Source organism: Pipistrellus kuhlii, unplaced genomic scaffold (genome assembly GCF_014108245.1).
Source record: "Pipistrellus kuhlii isolate mPipKuh1 unplaced genomic scaffold, mPipKuh1.p scaffold_m20_p_3, whole genome shotgun sequence".
Lineage (NCBI taxonomy): Eukaryota > Metazoa > Chordata > Mammalia > Chiroptera > Vespertilionidae > Pipistrellus > Pipistrellus kuhlii.
In genome coordinates, this window is record NW_023425529.1 from 20,902,121 (window position 1) to 20,922,030 (window position 19,910).

At 39.6% G+C, this 19,910-nt stretch overlaps 1 protein-coding gene and 1 long non-coding RNA gene across 3 annotated transcripts in view; both read right to left on the reverse strand.

The window, feature by feature from the left end:
- PLBD1 (phospholipase B domain containing 1) overlaps positions 1-19,910 on the reverse strand; it is a 55,995-nt gene that overhangs the window by 26,059 nt on the left and 10,026 nt on the right. For both annotated transcript variants that reach the window (XM_036456273.2, XM_036456274.2), the window contains exons 3-6: positions 6,935-7,018; positions 5,441-5,579; positions 3,049-3,189; positions 2,402-2,546 (exon numbers count right to left, since the gene is read on the reverse strand). In XM_036456273.2, the coding sequence (XP_036312166.1) occupies positions 2,402-2,546; positions 3,049-3,189; positions 5,441-5,579; positions 6,935-7,018 (509 nt within the window). The remainder of the gene's footprint in view (positions 1-2,401; positions 2,547-3,048; positions 3,190-5,440; positions 5,580-6,934; positions 7,019-19,910) is intronic.
- On the reverse strand, positions 12,335-19,601 carry LOC123653158. The gene is made up of 2 exons (XR_006742793.1): positions 19,554-19,601; positions 12,335-12,461 (listed from the first exon to the last, which is right to left on the reverse strand). It is a non-coding gene; the product is annotated as an uncharacterized LOC123653158 (long non-coding RNA).

Sequence of the window (19,910 nt, forward strand, 5' to 3'; positions counted from 1 at the left end):
AACACTTGGTAACAGAAATGAGTCTACATGTATTTCATCTATATTCTTGAGAACAAAGCTGATCAGTTAGAGAAAACATGAGCCACATTGCTCCACTGGATCCTGTTAAAACACATTGGGATTAAAAAAAAAAAAAAGTAACTTTTGTTCTGCCCCAGTTTAATTGCTGTAAAAATTTCTATTGTCTATATAGCTACCTATTCTGGAAGGATATATATATGGAAATGTTAACAGAGTCATGAGTTTCACAGGAAATCCCTCATGTCCTTCCCCATCACTGTCTTTGAGATCCAGGACTTTAAAAAATATATATATGTATATATTTTATTGATTTTTTTACAGAGAGGAACAGAGAGGGACAGAGTCAAAAACAACGATGAGAGAGAAACACTGATCAGCTGCCTCCTGCACACCCCCTACTGGGGATGTGCCGGCAACCCAAGGTACATGCCCTTGACCGGAATTGAACCTGGGACCCTTCAGTCTGCAGGCCAATGCTCTATCCACTGAGCCAAACTGGTTTCGGTGAGATCCAGTACTTTTAATACTCTTCTCCAGAGATTCCAAAGCAGTGCAGGTAACATGTGAACATTGCATTATATTGTAAACAAGAGGAAGCCGAAACCAGTTTGGCTCAGTGGTAGAGCGTTGGTCTGCAGACTGAAGGGTCCCAGGTTCGATTCCGGTCAAGGGCATGTACATTGGTTGTGGGCACATCCCCAGTACGGGGTGTGCAAGAGGCAGCTGGTTGATGTTTCTCTCTCATCGATGTTTCTAGTTCTCTATCTCTCTCCCTTCCTCTCTGTAAAAAATTAATAAAATATATTTTTTTTTTAAAAGAGGAAGAATATTTGATAGGTTTCAGTCTCTTGCTGTCCTTAAGTTTTGGTCTAAAGGGACACAAAAGAATCAAATCACAGAGCAAGGAGTCCCCACACCTCCTCAACACCAACACAAGTAAGCAAACTATGACAAAGATGAAATCAAAATGGTCTCAAAAGAAGGGTCAGGCGTCAGCCGGTTTGACTCAGTGAATAAAGCTTGTGGGCCAAAGGATCCTGGACTCGATTCCAGTCAAGGGTACGAACCTCGGTTGCAGGCTCCTCCCCAGCCCAGCACATGCAAGAGGCAACAAATTGATATATTTCTCTCTGTTTTTCCCCTCTCTCTTCTATTCTCCCCAAAAAATCAATGGAAAAATATCCTTAGGTGAAAATTAACAGCAACAATAAAAAAAACCACACACACACACACAAAGACAACAATAACAAACAAACAAAAAGAAAGAAAGAAGGGTCAGTACACAAGGACAGAAAAATAGTGAGTTATGCCCCTTGTCAGCATTCCTGATAAGGCGGTGATAATACTATCAGGAACAATAATACCAGAAGGGGCAAAATATTCTAACAGCGATAAATAGATATGACAGTTATAACTACCCTACAAGTTACAGATAGGTAATTAAAGGTCAAAAGTGCCCACGTCACATCTCCTTAGACTCTCAGGTGTTTGGTAAGAATTTTCCCCTAGCCTTTGCTCATGATGTTTCCTGAAGAGGTTGCAAATATGCAAGTAAGGGGGCAATTCCAACTAGCAGATATACTTTCTTGGGATCAAATAATGGGTTTTATTTTTTTCTTGAGAAGTTGGAGGATCTGGAAACACTGATCTTCACATGGTTGGTAACAACAGTCAGTGGGAGCTGAGCAGTTGGCCTCCTTTCCAGTTAATAATATTATTCTTATCCATATTGTATTTATCTTGTCAGTATCACATTTATAAGTTTGCACATTCATTCAACAAAAACAAATTAAGTACTAACACTAGATTAGGTGTTGTGCATACTGCTATGAATAAGAGAAGCAGGGACAGACCCTCAAGGAGATAAGGCGAGCAGGATCTGTCTTGCTCATCTTTGCTTCCACAGCAGAGCATAGAAAGAGCCTTGTACTTAATAAATAACTCAGTTGCATTTATTGAAGTGAATTTCTGTCAACTCTATTAACTAACTTTATGCCATTCTATTTATTTTTATTTTTAATATGTTTTTATTGATTTCAGAGAGAAGGAAGAGGAAGAGAGAGACAAACATCAATGATGAGAGAGAATCCTTAATTGGCTATCTCCTGCATGCCCAATACTGGAGATTCAATCCAGGCATGGGCCCTGATTGGGAATCAAACCTCCATCTCCCAGTTCAGGGGTTGACACTCAACCACTGAGCTGCACCGGCTGGCCTATGTTATTCTATTAAAAAAGCCATATTTCTTCAAAAAGCATCCTGAAAATTAAATTTCATTAATGTTTACTAACCACTAAACACTTCTCTCATTCCAGTTATTTTGAATCACCAGAGTTTCATCCTAAAATAGTACTCAGATGTCCCTCTAAATTTAGTTACCTGGGTAGCTGCTGAAAGAGAGGCGACTACTGCTGGTGTCTTTATCTTTGATGTTGAAGTCCCAGTGTTTATATATCCTGAGCATGGCTGCATATGTGTACCAGCTTGAGTGAGCAAAATAGATGTTCTCAAATCCAGGAAGAACCTATAGCCAGAATCATAGTGAATGATATAGATAACTGACTACAAGTAACATACAGATATTTGTCATAAATGATTAACACAATTGTGACATAAATTGGCACCATCCTATACAGTAAGTGTATAGGGAGATATATATCAATAACTGATTACAAGTGAAACAAGTGTATAGGATATGTCAATGCAGGTATATTTGTTATATTTATTATCAGGAATTAACCTTTAATGTGCACAAAAAAGGCTCAGAGCTAGCATGCAAGATGGAAGGTTCTAGAAAGTGGGAGTGGCACGTACATACAGCATGGGAAGAATCGTGGAAGAAACAGAGGTAGCATCATGTACAGCCAATTCCATCAGTTCCTTCTAGTTCTTAAAGTCCACAATAGAGGAGCCCATGAGCTGATCTATAGCCTTAGCAGTGATGAGACGTTGACATACTTGGGTGTCATATGGAAAAAGTCTGTGTGGACCAGAACCAGGAAAAAGAGAAAGGTTGTATGTCTCACCTTGATAAGAGCAGAGCAGTGTCCCTGGTCATATCTCTTCAAAGCATCCTGGCTAGAGTTTTCCGTCTTAGAGAGTGCGGGAATCAGATCCAGCAGATCTCCAACAGCATTCAGGAACTGAATCTGGAATGGGGTCATAGGCTGGGAAAAGACAGAGCATGCACTTAACACTGATTTGTGACAGGTGTCATTTTCTATTGTTTCTCTCATTAGGGATCCATTAAAGCATTCCCTTATGAAGGGTTTCTATGTAACAGGTGCAGTAGATTTATTATAACTTACTAGAGGCTTGATGCACAAAGATTCATGCAAGAATGGGCCTCCCTTCCCTTGGCTGTCAGCACCGCCTTCGCTCCAGCCCAGAGCCACCTTTCTGCTTTCGCTCTGGCCTGGAGCCACCTTTCCACCTTCCCATGCTGCCCAGAGGCCCAAAGTGGCTAGGGTGGTGCAGAACGCAAGCATCCTGCCCCAGGCTGCTTGGTGCCGGTATATGCAAATTAACCTGCCAGCTTTGTTGGGTTAATTTGCATACTCACTCCTGATTGGCTGGTGGGGGTCGTGAAGGTGTGGTCAATTTGCATCTTTCTCTTTTATTAGTATAGATGATTTTTTAAAATGTTATAGCTTATGAGATATTTTAGCGTGCTTTAATACCCACAGTCTGGGGAGATTCTCCCAAGCAGCAAGGCTCTCCAGTTTTTTTCAGTCTTGGCACTAGTGATAATCTTTTTGGGGCTAGGGTGGGGGGCACCATGCATTGTAGAATGTTTAACAGCATTCCTGGCCTCTAGCCACTACACATCAATAGCACTTCCCAGTTTTGACAACCCAAACTGTCTCCAGGCATTGCCCAATACCCTCTGGAGGAAAATCGCCTCTTGCTGAGAATCACTGCTTTACAGTAAAAACATTCAACTAAGATGCTTTTGATTCTGATCCTGTGTTTAACATAGAACAGACTTTACAGCATTAACCTTCAACATGAACATGAACTTTGTGCTAACTAGCCAGCATTGCTCCAGCAAGATTCAATCCACCAGAGTAGCCCAGCGATGGGCAGCTATGTACAAACTGTTTTTCAGGAACAAGTGGTGGGAGGACAAAAGACATTTTAACAAAAAAATAAAAACAAAACCCCCCAATATAGTTATTTAACTTTAAATATTACAGGGTCTTCACTGATTTTTAAAAATTCTTTATTGTTTGGGGGGTGAAGGCGGCCGGGGAGAGGTCAGTGGGGGGAAAAGAAGACTTACATAATATTTTAAACAATAAATAATTTAAATTAAAAATAATATTCTTAAAAGTATTACAGATGTCCCACTCCTTCTCCCCCACCCCCTATTGCCTCCCTCCATGCAGTTCCTGCCCTGCCCCAGGTCTTCAACACCCTATTGTTTATGTCCATAGGAAATACATATATACATATAAGATTTTTGGTTAATCTCTCCCCTTGCCCCTTTCCCTCTGAGATTCATCAGTCTGTTCCATGTTCCCATGCCTCTAGTTCTATTTTATTCATTAGTTTATTTTATTCATTAGATTCCTTGTTTATTTTGATTTTTAGATTCAGTTGTTAGGTATGTATTTGTTGTCATTTTATTACTCATATTTCTTCTTCCTTCTTCTTCTTCTTCTTCTTCTTCTTCTTCTTCTTCTTCTCCTCCTCCTCCTCCTCCTCCTCCTCCTCCTCCTCCTCCTCCTCTTTCTCCTCCTCTTCCTTTTTTTCTCTTCCTCTTCTTCCTCTTCTTAAAGAATACCCTTCAACATTTCATGTATTATAATACTGGTTTGGTGGTTATGAACTCCTTTAGCTTTTCCTTATGTGGGAAGCACTTTATCTGATCCTCAATTCTAAATGAGGGCTTTGCTGGGTAGAGTAATTTTGATTATAGGTCCTAGCTTTTCATCACTTTGAATATTTCTTGTCAATCCCTTCCGGCCTGCAAAGTTTCTGTTGTGAAATCAGCTGACAGTCTTATGGAAGCTCCCTTGTAGGTAACTGCTTTTCTCTTGCTGCTTTTAAGATTCTCTCTTTGTCTTTAACCTTTGGAATTTTAATTATGATGTGTCTTAGTGTGGGCCTCTTTGGGTTTCTCTTGTTTGGGACTCTCTGGGCTTCCTGGACTTGTAAGTCTATTTCTTTCATCAGGAAGGGGAAGTTTTCTGTCATAATTTCTTCAAATAGATTTTCAATATCTCATTTTCTCTCTTCTCCTTCTGGCATCCCCATAATGCCAACGTTGGTATGCTTAAAATTGTCCCAGAGGCTCCTTATGCTATCTTCATATTTTTGGATTACTTTTTCTTTTTTTGCTCTTCCGATTGGGTGTTTTTTGTTTCCTCATATTTTTCATAAATCTTGAATAAATTAGTTTCTTAAAAATCTTACCGTTTTCCCTTTTAATATAGCCTTCTTCACTACTCCTAGATGCAACCCATCCATTTGTGTCATTACATAGCCTGTATGTCTCCAAATTGGATCATCCTGATAAGATCTGATGTTATTCCGTGTCCACTGTTCTTGCTTCCTGAAAGACAAATTAGATTTGTTCTATAGGTCTCTATGGTTGCTCATCAAAAGCTAAGTTAAATCCAGGGATTTAGTGATAATATATTCAGATAATTATGGTAGTATAATTTAAACCCTGAATCTTGTAACACTCCTGATAGTCTTTAAAAGACTATCAGAGAAAATCTGAAATGATTTTTAATTCCCCCTAGAACTATGACTCTTTCTTTAGAGTTTCTCAAAGCTCTCTCTGGAACCAAAACACGGGTGTAATGTTTTTCTATCTGTGATACTGAGACCTAAGAAAGTCAAAGATAGACAGTCCAAACTCATTCATATAAAATTATAACATCTCATTAAATCAGTAAGGATAAGTTTACTTTGGTATAAACAAGAGATAAAGTTAAACTACAGGAAAAAATAAAAACTCCTAAGGGCTGGATCATTTGTATATGTTTATTTTTTATTTAGATCATTTTCATAGTTTCTGCTTCATTCTATTTCAAATGTTGCCAATAACTGCATCAATGCCTCTGTCCTGGCATGCTTAGAAAAAAAAAAAAAAAAAAGCCTTGTTTTTTATTGTATCTCTCATCTTTTAGTTCTCTGCCCTTCATAGGGGATGATTTAACATAACTGTAAACTGGAAGTCATTTCTGATTTGTTTAAGTTGCCTCTAGATCATTTTTTTTTTTTAAAGAATATAATGTTATTACTTCATGGGATCTAGCCCAGTGGTTTTTAACAGATGCTCTGTGGGACTTTAGCAGGCAATGAAGATGTTCCTTAGTGTATAATTTGGAGGGCCAAAATTAGAGCTCTTCTATCCTCAAATTAGTTTCATAGCTTGTCATTCCACAAACATATACATTTTCTGAATATTGATCATTATTAGCCTTCAGAAAATTGTATTAAAGTGGAAATATTCTCAGAGAATGTTAAGAATTAAGACTTTAGATATGAGCTAACACTCCAGCTCAGATTAGACATCTGGCTGGTGAAAAGGAAACATTTTACAGAGGGAGGAGGAGGAGGAATCCCTGCAGGAAAGAGAGGCTCCCCCACCAGGGAGGGAAACAATCCAGGGATTTGACTTTGCCTCTTTTCGCTGATGGTGTCCTCCCCGAGCTGTGCCAGCAATCAACAATGTGATATTTAACCTGACCTCCAAAAGGGCCCGAATTACAGAGCATGTTGTCTGCAACCAGTTTCCATGCTATTACCAAAAGGTAATTACCTCACTACAAGAACAACTCCAGAGTCCTGCCTGAGAGACAGAAAAAAAAATCGGCAAAGAAAAAATCGCTGTTTGAAATGACACATCCACATCCTGCAGCCTTATAATGATGAGAAGAGAAGAGCTATTATACATACTTCATGAACTTCTGCACTTTATTTGCCATGGAAGGTGCCTTAATCAGCTGTGGGTAGAGGTTTATGAAGTGGTCATATACGTGCCTGAAAAGAAAGACCAAAATGGTTACATTTCTATTTTTCTTCTTGGATTTCTCCATCATAATCAATGACCCAACCCTTTAGCTAACTAGGATGTCCCTTGTTGCAAACCTCTAATATTTTTTTTAAATAAATCAAACACACAGTTTAAAATTGGGAAATATTGCCAATGTATAAAAAAACATAGAATATATCAAACACTCAAGTATCCATTATATAATCACTCTATTTGGCCATATTTACTGTATCTATATTTTTCATTATATAATTTACTTTTTATTTGCATTTATTTTTTATTAAATTTATTGCTGCATATATTAAAAAAAATAAACATTAGATGGACTTGAAGTCACTGTGCACTTTCTTGGAACTAATTACTCTCCCTTCTCCCTAGCGGTGAGAATAATAAATCACTGATTCACTACAATCCTGAATCAGTGATTTATTATGCTATGATGTTTTTATACCATCACTACATATATATATGTATCCATAAATAATGTATATTATTATTTATTATGGTTCAGAACAAAGTATAAATATGACCATATTATCTATCCCATTAACCTGTTTATTTCTCTCAATATTACATTTTTAAAGAAATATCTATGTTGTCATCTGCAGCTTAAATTTATTCTTTTCATCTGCTGGTAATATTCCATGGTATGACTACTATAACAATTCATGTATACATACCCATGATGAACATTTAACTCGTCTTTAATTTTTCACTATCATAATGTATCATCAAATATTGCTGTAAAAGGTCTCTTTTTACACACTTGGATGTTTTTCTAGGCTATTTAGAATATATAAAAGTAGAACTGCTGGGGGAAATAGTCTAGGTATCTATAGTGACTAGATATTGACAAGTTGTTCCCCACAGTGACTGTTCCAACTGACATTGCCGCCAGCTACATGTTAGACTTCTCCTTGCTCCACAGCCTCACCAACATTTGATATGGTCAGATCTTATTTTCAACAATTTAGTGGGTTTTAGATGGTTTTTCTTGTTTTAATTTCCATTCACCACAGGACTATTGGATATTTGGTATTCCTTACTTTAAAAACTACTTTAAAAAAGTTAAATGTCTCTGCTGTATAGTAAACATTTTTATTGAGATACAATTTACATGTAACATTGTGTAAGTTTAAGGTATATAACATATTGATTTGATCCACTTATATATTACTAGAGACCTGATGCACCCTCTCCAATCAGGGGATGTCCGACTGCCAGTTGTTGGATATCCCTTTCATAATTCGGGACTGCTGGCTCCTAACCACTCACCTGCCTGATGGCCCTTAACCACTCTGCCTGCTTGCCTGATGCCCCTAACTGCCTCTGCTTGCCTGCCTGATCTCCCCTGACTGCCTCTGCCTACTTTCCTGATGCCCCTAACTGCTCTACCCTGCCAGCCTGATTCCCCTAATTGCTCTCCCCTGCTGGCCTGATCTCCCTAACTGCTCTCCTCTGCTGGCCTGATCACCCCTAACTACCTTTGCATTGGCCCCGCCACCATGGCTTTGTCTGGAAGGATGTCCGGAAGACATCTGGTCTAATTAGCATATTACCCTTTTATTAGTATAGATAATATGATTACAATTGTGATTTTAGCCAACACCTCTATCAGGTCACATAATTATCACTTCTTTTTTTGTAATAAGAACAATTAAAATATAGACTTTTAGCAACTTTGATGTGTATAATATAGTGTTGTTGACTATACTCACTATGCTGTGCCTTTGATCTCTGAAACTTACTAGTATTTATCTGCTAGTTGCAAGTTGGTCCACCTAACATCTTACATTTAGACGCTTTTAATTGATGAAAATAATCCATTAACATTTATTGTAATTTTTATATATTTGGATTTATTTCTACACTCTTGTCTGTTTTCCACTTACCATCCTTTTGTTTACTCCCCACCTTTTATTTTTTTTGCTTAGATAATATTTTGATTATCTTTCTCTTTACTTCTATTGATTTAGAAGCTGCAAAATGTATTTCTATTCTTTCAGAAGTCATTGAAATTTTAAAAACCATTCATAACTATTCATCTCCTTACAAAGTCTAAGTGAATTTTATATTTCTCTCCTCCTCCAAATATAATGCATATTGTAGCAAGCTTTAACTGCCTATTGACATCCCCGGTCATATTATTATTCAAAGATTTAGGTTTGCTTCTTTCAGTTAAAAATATATTTCTATTTAAATTGTTTACCAATTTTTAACTTTAAAAAAAAATCTTACCCAAGGATATGTTTTTATTGATTTTGGAGTGAGAGGAAAGGAGGGAGTGAGAAGGGAGGAAGAGAGAGAAAGAAACATGGTTGCCTCCCATACATGCCCAACCAGGGATTGAACCTGCAACCTATGTGCCCTGACCAGGAATTGAACCTGCAGTCTTTTTGGTGTACTGGAGGATGCTCCAACCAACTAAGCCACCCAGTTGGGGCTCTAATTTTTAACTTTTACAGTAAAAAATTTTATTCTTTGTTTAGTGGAAGTCTGTGGGTGGTCAAACATTTTCCTTTATATGTTTGAAAATATCCTTTGGGACTCAAAGTCTTTCTTAAAAGGTTCTATGAAATTACACTGGAGTGTATTCACGATAGTATTGTTGACTTTTTCTTAGTATTCTATTTGTATACTTTCCAACTTTGGTGTGCAGGCATTTTTATTTGTTTGAGCCCTTCCCTCCCCCTTTCCTTTAGTTCTTCCCTCCGACTCCCTGAGAATTAGATCTCGGAATGACTTTGGGGGACTTCTTTCCTACAGACTACTGCAGCTGTATCTGTAATTGAATGGCACATGGATGATTTGGTTCTAGGTTTCCTGACCCTCTTCTCCAAGCTCACGGTTTCTTATAAATCTGTAAGTTAGGATGCACATTAACAGAGGTTATTCTATGGTTGCCTAGTTTATAAGCAGGCAAAAGTAGCAAGGGAATGTCTGCTTCCCAGCCGTGACTCAGCTCACTCAGCACTGAGGCCTTCCTCCAACAGCAGGGAGGCCTTTGCCTGTTTCAGAACAAGGCCCAGGATCCATTGTTTTCTCTTCCACTTCTTGGTCAAAAGCTGCTTAATCTATCTGTATTTCTCTTTCTATATATTTTATCTCTTATTTGCTGTAAGTTTGGAGCAAATTTAGTCAAGTTGTGAACTCCTTATACACTGAGTCTAGAGTATAAGGAACTTAACTCTTGTTTATGTCTATTAGCCTATGGTAAAATTGGTTTCCTCAGAATCCATTTCATTGCAGTTCCAAGAGCCTACTGATGACTTTAAGTACTTACTATAGTTTGCAGAACTGAAACTGATAGAGAATATAATTTTATTGCCAGTTCGGTAAACATTAAAATCCTTTGAACTCTTTTATTTTATGGTCCTTGAATTCAGTAAACTTCACGAGAGCTTTCCCTTCAAATTATTTGTAAATGTATTTTTTTAAAATTGAATGATTGCATTGAACTTTGGTTTATGTATCTTTTATACTGCCACGTCTAGTCTATGATCAAGTTGGTCACTTTTCCCTGTCTCCCACCTCTACAACTGGAGGAGAGAATGTAAAAAAAACAAACAAAAAAAACAAACTAGACAGGTGGGTGGGTGACAAGGAAGGTCCCTCTGCCCTGGTATCACACTTCAGGTGAATGAAATGCAGAAATTCCCAAATGAATTTGATGACTTGATGTAGCTGCTTAGGGAGGCTACAAACCTATACTATCCCGCTCCAAGATTGCATGGGGAAGTAGAGATGGCTGCCTGGGCTCATGAGCCAAACATAGCACCCTTAAACACCTCAATGAGTTTTGGAGCATAGCCAAATGTTGTGTGTGTGTGTGTGTGTGTGTGTGTGTGAAATAAATGGACACTGGGAGCTAATGGAGCATAGCCAAATGTTGTGTGTGTGTGTGTGTGTGTGTGTGTGTGTGTGTGTGAAATAAATGGACACTGGGAGCTAATGGAGCATAGCCAAATGTTGTGTGTGTGTGTGTGTGTGTGTGTGTGTGTGTGTGTGAAATAAATGGACACTGGGAGCTAATGGAGCATAGCCAAATGTTGTGTGTGTGTGTGGTGTGTGTGTGTGTGTGTGTGTGTGTGTGAAATAAATGGACACTGGGAGCTAATGGAGCATAGCCAAATGTTGTGTGTGTGTGTGTGTGTGTGTGTGTGTGTGTGTGTGAGAGAGAGAGAGAGAGAGAGAGAGAGAGAGAGAGAGAGAGAGAGAGAGAGAGAGATCTAGACTCTAGGGTGAAATAAATGGACACTGGGAGCTAATGGACCTGATTGGGCTGAGGACTTCTACTTAAGGTGGAAATTGCAACCCCAAACGGCACTGTTATGCAGTAGGAGACCATGAAATCTTCTTCAGATGTCAGATAGGAAAACATCTAAGCCGAAGACTGAGTGAGATTGTTTCACTTGGGTGGATGCCAGAGAATGACACAGGACACTCACTGATTACACATCTCCCCCTCCCTCCAAGAAGCATCAGTAAGACCAATCCATTCTGGGGAAAAGTAGAAAATTCTGAATTGACTCAGCTGAAATGATAAATTATTTTGTTTATATGGAATGACTATGGTAACATTTTTCTAACTGTCAGCAGGAATGGGCCTTTTAAAATGATTTTTGTGAAAATCAAATTATATTTCTTGGAAAACGAATAATTTGTGGGCTATTGACTTACCATGCTCTCTCAGGTAAGGAAACAAAAAATTCATACTTTTTACTCAGGGTCTTCCTGCCTAGCTCCAACCAGAGTTCCGATCCTCTCAATTTTTTTCAGTCTATTTCAACATAGGGCAGTGTTTCTCAACTGGAGTAACTTTTCCCTCCAGTTTGGCAATGTCTGCAGACATTTTTGGTTGTCACACTAGGGGATAAGATGCAACTGGCATCTAGTGGGTAAATATCCTACAATGCACAGGTCAGATCCCACAACAAAGAATCCACCCAAAATGTCAACATATAATAAACAAGACAGATGGAGATATGGGAGGGTAGGTAACTGGACTAGAACTACTGACTATTTTTCTTTTCCTTTCCTTTTTTTTTTTTTTTTTTTAGCGGAGACTAGATTTTCCAATTCTGATATTCAGGGCAGGGGAAGTGAAACTTCTACCTTGAGATCAGAAGTGGAGGCCTTAAATGATGCTGCTCCATTCAGGGCCCTGAGGAATATAATGCACTTGCAGGCACCTCGGGGTGAGGCCCTTCTCTGATCCCTGGGCCTGGGATCATACACTGTGGTTTGTTTTTTTTTTGTTTTGTGTGTGTGTGTGTGTGTGTGTGTGTGTGTGTGTGTGTGTGTTTTAATTTGTTTTTATTGATTTCAGAGAGGAAAGGAGAGGGAGAGAAAAATAGAAACATCAGTGATGAGAGAGAATCATTGATTGGCTGCCTCCTGCATGCCCCACACAGGGGCTTGAGCCACAACCTGGCATATGCCTTGACTAGAAATCACGAATGACCCGTGACCTCCTGGTTCATAGGTTGATGCTTACCCACTGAACCACACTGGCAGGGCTGAAAACACAGGCTTTAAATTATGACTAAAGCTTGACTCTACTACACCTAGGCTCTGTGACCACAGCAAGATTGCTAATTTCTCCATATTATGAATTCTCATTGATCAGAGCTAACACTAATATCTATGTCATAGAGGTGTTAGATTTAGTTTCAGCTCCTGTGGTGTGTAAAATCAGTAAATTTCCTCCTAAGTTGGATGAAACTTTGCTCATCTTTACATTTCTCACACAAATTCTTACATGAGAATCATGAAGACACCTGTTCCCCCACTTTTCCTGAATCTTTTTGCATTATGTTAATACCACATTATTTAGCTCTCACTTGTCATCTGCTATCTCCTGTTTTTTAATTGTTCTGACTTCCTAAGTCAGAGACCATATGGGGCTTCTTTAGTGTCTTCCATAGAGATGAATTAATTTGAGTGTGTGTGTGTATGCATATGCATAAATTCTGCAACTAGATACCCTAGTTTCCAACCCTAGCTCCGTGACTTTCATATCAAAATATGGATATAATAATGATAAATACTTCATAGCATTATTGTAGATTAAATAATTTAACATGTGTAAAATGCTTTGAAAAGTGCCTGGTATATTTTAAATGCTATATAAGTGCTAGGTATCATCATCATCATCATCATCATCATCATCATCATTTTGTGGTTCATGTTAAGTTCCAGATAATTACTAATTGATGGGTCTATTAATATCTTTGAGCGTGAGACTGTGTCTTACTTACCTTTCCTTTGCCCACAGCCTTGACCTGGAAGCATATTTAGTTTCTAACATAGAAAGGGCAAGTTGGAAGAGATTCTTGAGCTATTTCTTGGTGGTAGGCCAAACACAAACAAAGGTACCACCGTTGACTACTTTATCATTTGTGCTATAATTTTGCTTACAGCCTCTTTTACTCATAGTTTTAGCAACTGTTGTGCCAACATATAAACTTAAAAGGAGTCATCTTTGAAGAATATACTTAGGAACTAACTTTCCCCTACCTTTCTCCCTATCCCCAGAGCATGGTACAGGTAGTGTAACAACTATTTGTTGCAGTGAATTGGCTCATGCTTACTGGGTAATTCCAGAGGTCATTTCAGCAGCCACTTCAGCAGCACAAAAATCAGCCACTAGAGCAGACCACACCCATTTTATTTTTAATAAAATGAGCCATGATTCCAGAAAGGTTTCATGACTCATTTTATCAAAAATTTTATTAAAAACCAAATCTATGACTATTTAGAGGCCTTTACACCATGAATAAAACATCAGAGATTCTGAATTCAGAACTCTTAGGGAACCAGGCCACAAAGTTAAAAACAAAGGAAGAAGCTCCGTTTGTTTGGTCAAGGTTGCTAGACTCTGCAATGCATGGAAATATGTAGCTCGCACTTCTGATTCATTTCTAACAAAATTGGAACAGCAACAAGATTCAATTAAACCTAACAAATGTGCAATTAAATAACTGCTGGGGTAGAAGCACTGGGCCAGGTGTCTGTGGGTATACAAAGAGGAAAAAGATAGGGACCGTGTCCTCCAGGCACTAACAGGTGGTGTGGGGAGAGATGGAACTCTGATTCAATGGGGATGGAATCCGAAGCTTCGTCAGGAAGATAGGATCTGAGATGGATTTGAGCACTGTTTCAATTGGCGGAGATGGGAAAGGTAGCATCTGGCTCTCAGGAATCATGGTTGGAAGAGTTGCTGGGAAGAGGTTGGTGAGAGGCAGAAGGGGCTTCATAGCACAACCCAGGGGCCCATCTGGAATGAACGCTTACATGTGTGTAAGGTGAACAGCTTGCAGGGAGTGACTCCTCAGGAGATCCGTTAGGGTGGGGACAGTGGAAGAAGAAGGAGAAAAGAAGAGAGCAAGAGGGGCAAGACAGTGAGTGAAGCCTTTAAAAATATCTAGTGCCTACTCCAAGCTGTGGTCCAGCCAAATCTGCTGCTGCTGCTGCATAGGATGGGAGAAGTCATAAGAGCAGCACAGGTATATGGCCTTGAGCTGCACGAAAAATACAGAGGGCTGGGCCCAGGACCAAATTGTTACCTGGAAGGGTTGTAAAAGTTCAAGGAGACAACAAATTACTGAACACTTCAAAGAAAATGATGGGGGATGTGAGAATATTTCTTTGTGTGTTTTCATTTGGTCTCTCAAGTATGTCATAGGTTGAAAAGAGCAAATTATATCTTTGGGGATGGGTAGACCACTATCTTTATCTGAATATCTCAACAGTTCACCCCACAATATCCAAATTCTCATATATACCCCCTCCTTCCAAGAATCAGAAGAATCTAAGGAACAGAACCCCTTCTTAAATGTGGCCAGGTGGGGGAAAGAGGCAGCCCTGCACTCCCACTGAGCAGCTTTCCAAGCTGAGAGGGAAACGAGAAAAAGATGGCTCTTTCCTTTGGCCTCTGGCACAGTTCCCCTCCCACCCCATCCCCTGTTAAGGCTTAGCAGCTCTTGCTCCAAGGCTGTGTCTTGATTTATGGAGTCCCATCATATTTGGCAAAGCACCACAAGTAACAGTCCCCAGCAGTATATTATATGGTTTAAGTTGATCAAATGATACTTGTATATGAAGGTGCTATTACTTTGCAGACAACTGCCCATGTGCAGCTGAAAACAAGCCAGCAAACAGGCATGTCTCTGCTCATCTTTAAGCTGCTTTGTTTTTTTAAAAAAAAAAAAAAAAAAAAAAGACTGAAAAGTGTGGGAGCAGACAGGAAGGCAAGACCAACCAGGAAGCAAAAGTAACGCAGCATCCTTAGACTTCCAGTAATATAAAGACTTTAAAAGTCCTGAATTTGGATGAGATTAAAGATGGTGGTGTTGTAAGTGAACCTACACCGACACTTTCCCAGGACCAAACTGGAAACACTACTAAAATACACGAAAGCCGCCCTGACAAACAGGCCAGCAAACAAACAGAAAGCCTAGCCTGTATTCTGTCTCTACTATTGGTTCTGTGGCTTCCAGACAGTTAACATTGAAGTTCTTCTGCTTTGCTTCAGAGAATGCTGGGGACCTTTGCTCAGAGGAAGCCACAGTGCCTCTCCTGCTCAGTCCCCACCATGGGCTGTGCAGCTGGACTGCTGGCTGTAGGAAGTCCTTGCTGGTACCTTGGGCCTTGGAGTCACAATCCCATGAACCCTTCAGCATCCTCTCTGTCCTGTCTCCCTGATGGAGCTCTTGTCACTGTGATCTCAGCTTCTTGATTCCATTTGCACATCATCATCTTCCTTCAAAATAAACTCTTGGGCATCAGGATGTATGATAAGCCTTCATCTCCTGGACCATGTCAGCAGAGGAAGGGAATCCCCTACTCTCCCCTCTTTCCCAGCCCATTGTCAGGTCGACCCATTGCCAAGGGTCTGTTTTAAGCATGCTGGATCACACCCCACTAGTCTGAGCTTTAAGCTAGGCATAAGGCAGGTCCTTTAAATGCATGCTGAATGGGAAATACCCCTACTTATTTGACTTTTCAGTAAAGCATTTAGAATGCCAGCCTCTAAAAAGTAGCTTATGGGAAATACCCTTCTAAAGAGAGTTTTGATTGTAATTCTTCCTCTTCTTCCTTCTCTTTTTCCTTCCTTCCTTCCTTCCTTCCTTCCTTCCTTCCTTCCTTCCTTCCTTCCTTCCTTCCTCCCTTCTTTTCCCCCTCCCTTCCCTTCTCCCTCCCTCCTTCCCTTCCTGCCTTCTTTTGTCTTCCTCTACTTTCTTTTTTTCTTTTTCTACCTCCTTCAAATATGCAAATACTGACTTCTCTCTTCCTTCCAGCCCCTTTAGTTCTTTATCATGCATCTTCCTGCTCACCAGCATCTCCTGTTCAATGAGATACATCAGAGTCTTTACAGAGCAGTAACCCCTCAGACTCTTGGTATCACATGAGAAACCCACCCTTGAGCAGGTAGGGAGAATTTTCAGTCATAAATACAATACCAAGATGAATAAAGAAGTTGTCTTTCATATTGAAGGAACCACTGAGCATTCTTAAGCTTGAAATAGTGGTCAATGACCTTCAAATGGCTTCCATCCAAAGCCTTCCACAGTACAGCCCATTTGCCTTTTAACCCTGTTGCCCTCTGCTGGCTCAATTGGAGCCTCTACTTCTCGCCCATTGTACATTCAATGTATGCATTTCAGACTCAGTGCCTTTTTTCTCAGTACTCTGTTCTGTAATTTCTGCCCAGATGATTTCTTCTTTCTTCCCAACCAAGCCAAATGGTTCTCATCTATCAAGCGCCAGACCTACAACTCACTCCTTCCACAAAGCCTCCTTTGACTGCTCTGTCCCACTGGGTGCCTTCCTCTGGACTCCGGTGGTTTAGGACTAAAGCACTCTTTTCAGGTTGTTCTGTGCAGCAGGAATGCTGCCAAGAGTTTCCCAACTCTTCCTTAAGGACCAGCATTGACTGAGATTGCTAGGCTGGTCTCTCCCTCACTCCTGACCACGCCTCCACGGGCTGCTGCTACTGGTGGGAAGGGAAGGCTGACTCTGTTGCCAGATCCTCAAAATGGATTGCAGCATGCAGGGAGTTGTTTATTTGTTTTGATCTTAAAAGACTGGCTTATACACATGGAATTGTTTTGGAAAAGACATGGCAAAAGGCAAAGCAAATGAAGCAGTTACTGAATAGTAGCTAAGTGTTTTTTGTTTGTTTTTAAGAAATAAGATTTTAGTAACTAAAAGTTACTTACTAAAGTAGAAGTATTCAAAAAGTTATTCATGCCGAAACTGGTTTGGCTCAGTGGATAGAGAGCGTCGGCCTGTGGACTAAAAGGTCCCGGGTTCGATTCTAGTCAATGGCACGTACCTTGGTTGCGGGCACATCCCCAGTGGGGGGTGTGCAAGAGGCAGCTGGTTGATGTATCTCTCTTATCGACGTTTCTAACTGTCTATCCCTCTCAATTCCTCTCTGTGTAAAAATCAATAAAATATATTAAAAACAAAACAAAACAAAACAAAAAGTTATTCATAAAATGGCTTCTTTTCTTATGAATGTTACTGGCAAATGGGTTAAGAATAAGGGTGAAATCATAAGGTCACCCCTAAAAGTGAAATGTTAAAGCATATTTTCCCTGAGATGTAAGAGTATCAGAAGTGCCATCTTTGTCAGAACCTTCTCGGTCACACTCCTGAGCTCTCTAGAAGGGACCCCAGTATCCAAGGCAGACATGCTTATCCTCACATGTCTCCGAGTCTTTACAGAGCAGTAACCCCTCAAACTCTTGGTACCACACATTCGAGAAACCCATCCTTGAGCAGCTGCTGCCTTCAAATCGAATAGTTAAAGAAAAATAATTTCCCTTGCCAACCCATTATGTCTATCAGTCATGTGTTCATCTAATATATTAATATTCACACAGCTTCAGACCAAATTATTTCTCCAAAATTGCAACTCAAACAATGCAAGCAAACGAGTGGATACACGTGAGTAAAGATTTGAAGTAAAGTGTGAGAAGTTCAGATTCATACATGTATAACAGTCTTAAACATGTTTTAAAAATCTTACCCAGTTTATAAGTTTTTATACATCTCTGAGTAGTATACTATATGAAGGACACTCCAATGGCAGGAACCGTATTTTTCGGACCATATGACGCACCAGTTTTTAGAGAAGGGAAATGAAGAAAAAAAGATTCTGAAACAAATAGTGCACAGAAAGTGTCTGCATACAATATACCGGTATGAAGTTTGTTGCAGTACAAACATTTTGACAGTTACCGGTATAATAGTATGAAGAGAAATTCTGACGTAGCGGCGTTATCAATCAGGGCATCCAGCGGAGGGCGGAGTTTACTGCTGGGCGGAGATCTACAGTACGCCTACCCAGTAGTCAAGCACGACAACAGAGGGTGGAGAGGAATGATTGGGGGAATAGACGCGGCATTCTTCTGGGCATGGAGTACGGGCAAGCAATGGGTACAGGCGATGATTACGGTTTGGATTACGCAGTTACCGTACACCGCACCTGGGCTGACATGGAGATATGGCTGCAGCGAGGGCATGGAGGCTGACTACCATACATGGGAACTCCTCTACCACTCGGGGTTTACAGAGCGGGGCAGACACTCTGGGCACGGAGGAATGGACAGTGGCTGCAGCAAGCACACAGAGCCGGGCAAGCACACAGAGACCACACAGAGCCGGGCAAGTAAAAAAACTTTTTTTTTTAAAGTATATGTGTAGGCTATATTTGGACCATAAGATGCAGGGACTTTTCCCCCCCACTTCTGGGGGGGAAAAAGTGCGTCTCATGGTCCGAAAAATACGGTAACAAAAATTTGGTATAAAAATGAAAACAGGAATTTCTACTTTAAATTATAAAAGAACAGCCAGAACCCAATAACTAGTCAGTTGACATTTGATATAATCTCTAGAATGCAGAAACAGATTAAGATCGTCATTGCACTTACTATGACTAAGACGGCAACAGTGCAAAATAAGGTTTGGTTAAGCTGCACTCAACAATCTAGGTCACAGAGAATAAAAAAAAGAAAGCCAACTCATCAAGACTCTTTATATCAGAGAAAGAATAAAGCTTGATTAAATAGGTTACAACTTTCTTTTCCTTAAAGAGCTTTTCTCTAAAAAGGACAGGTCCCGATTACATTATCATCAACTACATTTTTGTTGTTTTTATAAGACAAAGGAAGGACACAAGAATCAAGTAACAATAGAACTGGAAGGAACATTTATGTTAGACATTAAAAATTTAATTTAAAATTTCAACGTATTTCAAAGTATTGTTCTAAAACTGTTGAAAATAAATGCTATCACAACTTTTAAATTTTTATTTACTGATTTAAGAGAGAGGAAGGGAGATTTGTTGTTTCAGTTTTTATGCATTCATTGGTTGATTTTTTAAAAATATATTTTTATTGATTTCAGAGAAGAATAAAGAGGGGGAGAGAGAGAGATAAAACATCAATGATGAGAAAGAATCATTGATCAGCTGCCTTCTGCATGTCCCCTATTGGGGATGGAGCCTGCAACCTGGGCATGTGCCCTAACTGGGAATCGAACCCATGACTTTCTGGTTCATAAGTCGACATTCAGCCACTGAGCCACACCATTGGTTGATTCTTGTATGTGCTCTGACTGGGAATCGAATCCACTGGGAAACAACCTCGGTGTATCAGGATGATGCTCTGACGAGCTGAGCTACCTAGCCAGAGCAAATGCTGTTACATTTTATTTATAATTAATCTTCTCTATTTTGTGATTCTTGAAGATTCTACTTGCTTTCAACCTGACAATAAAACTAGTAAGATGAGATGGCTTAGCTGTCTCTTATTTTAGTTTTAGAAGGAAAGATTTAAAAAGGTTAAGACCCATGAGGTTTGACTAGTG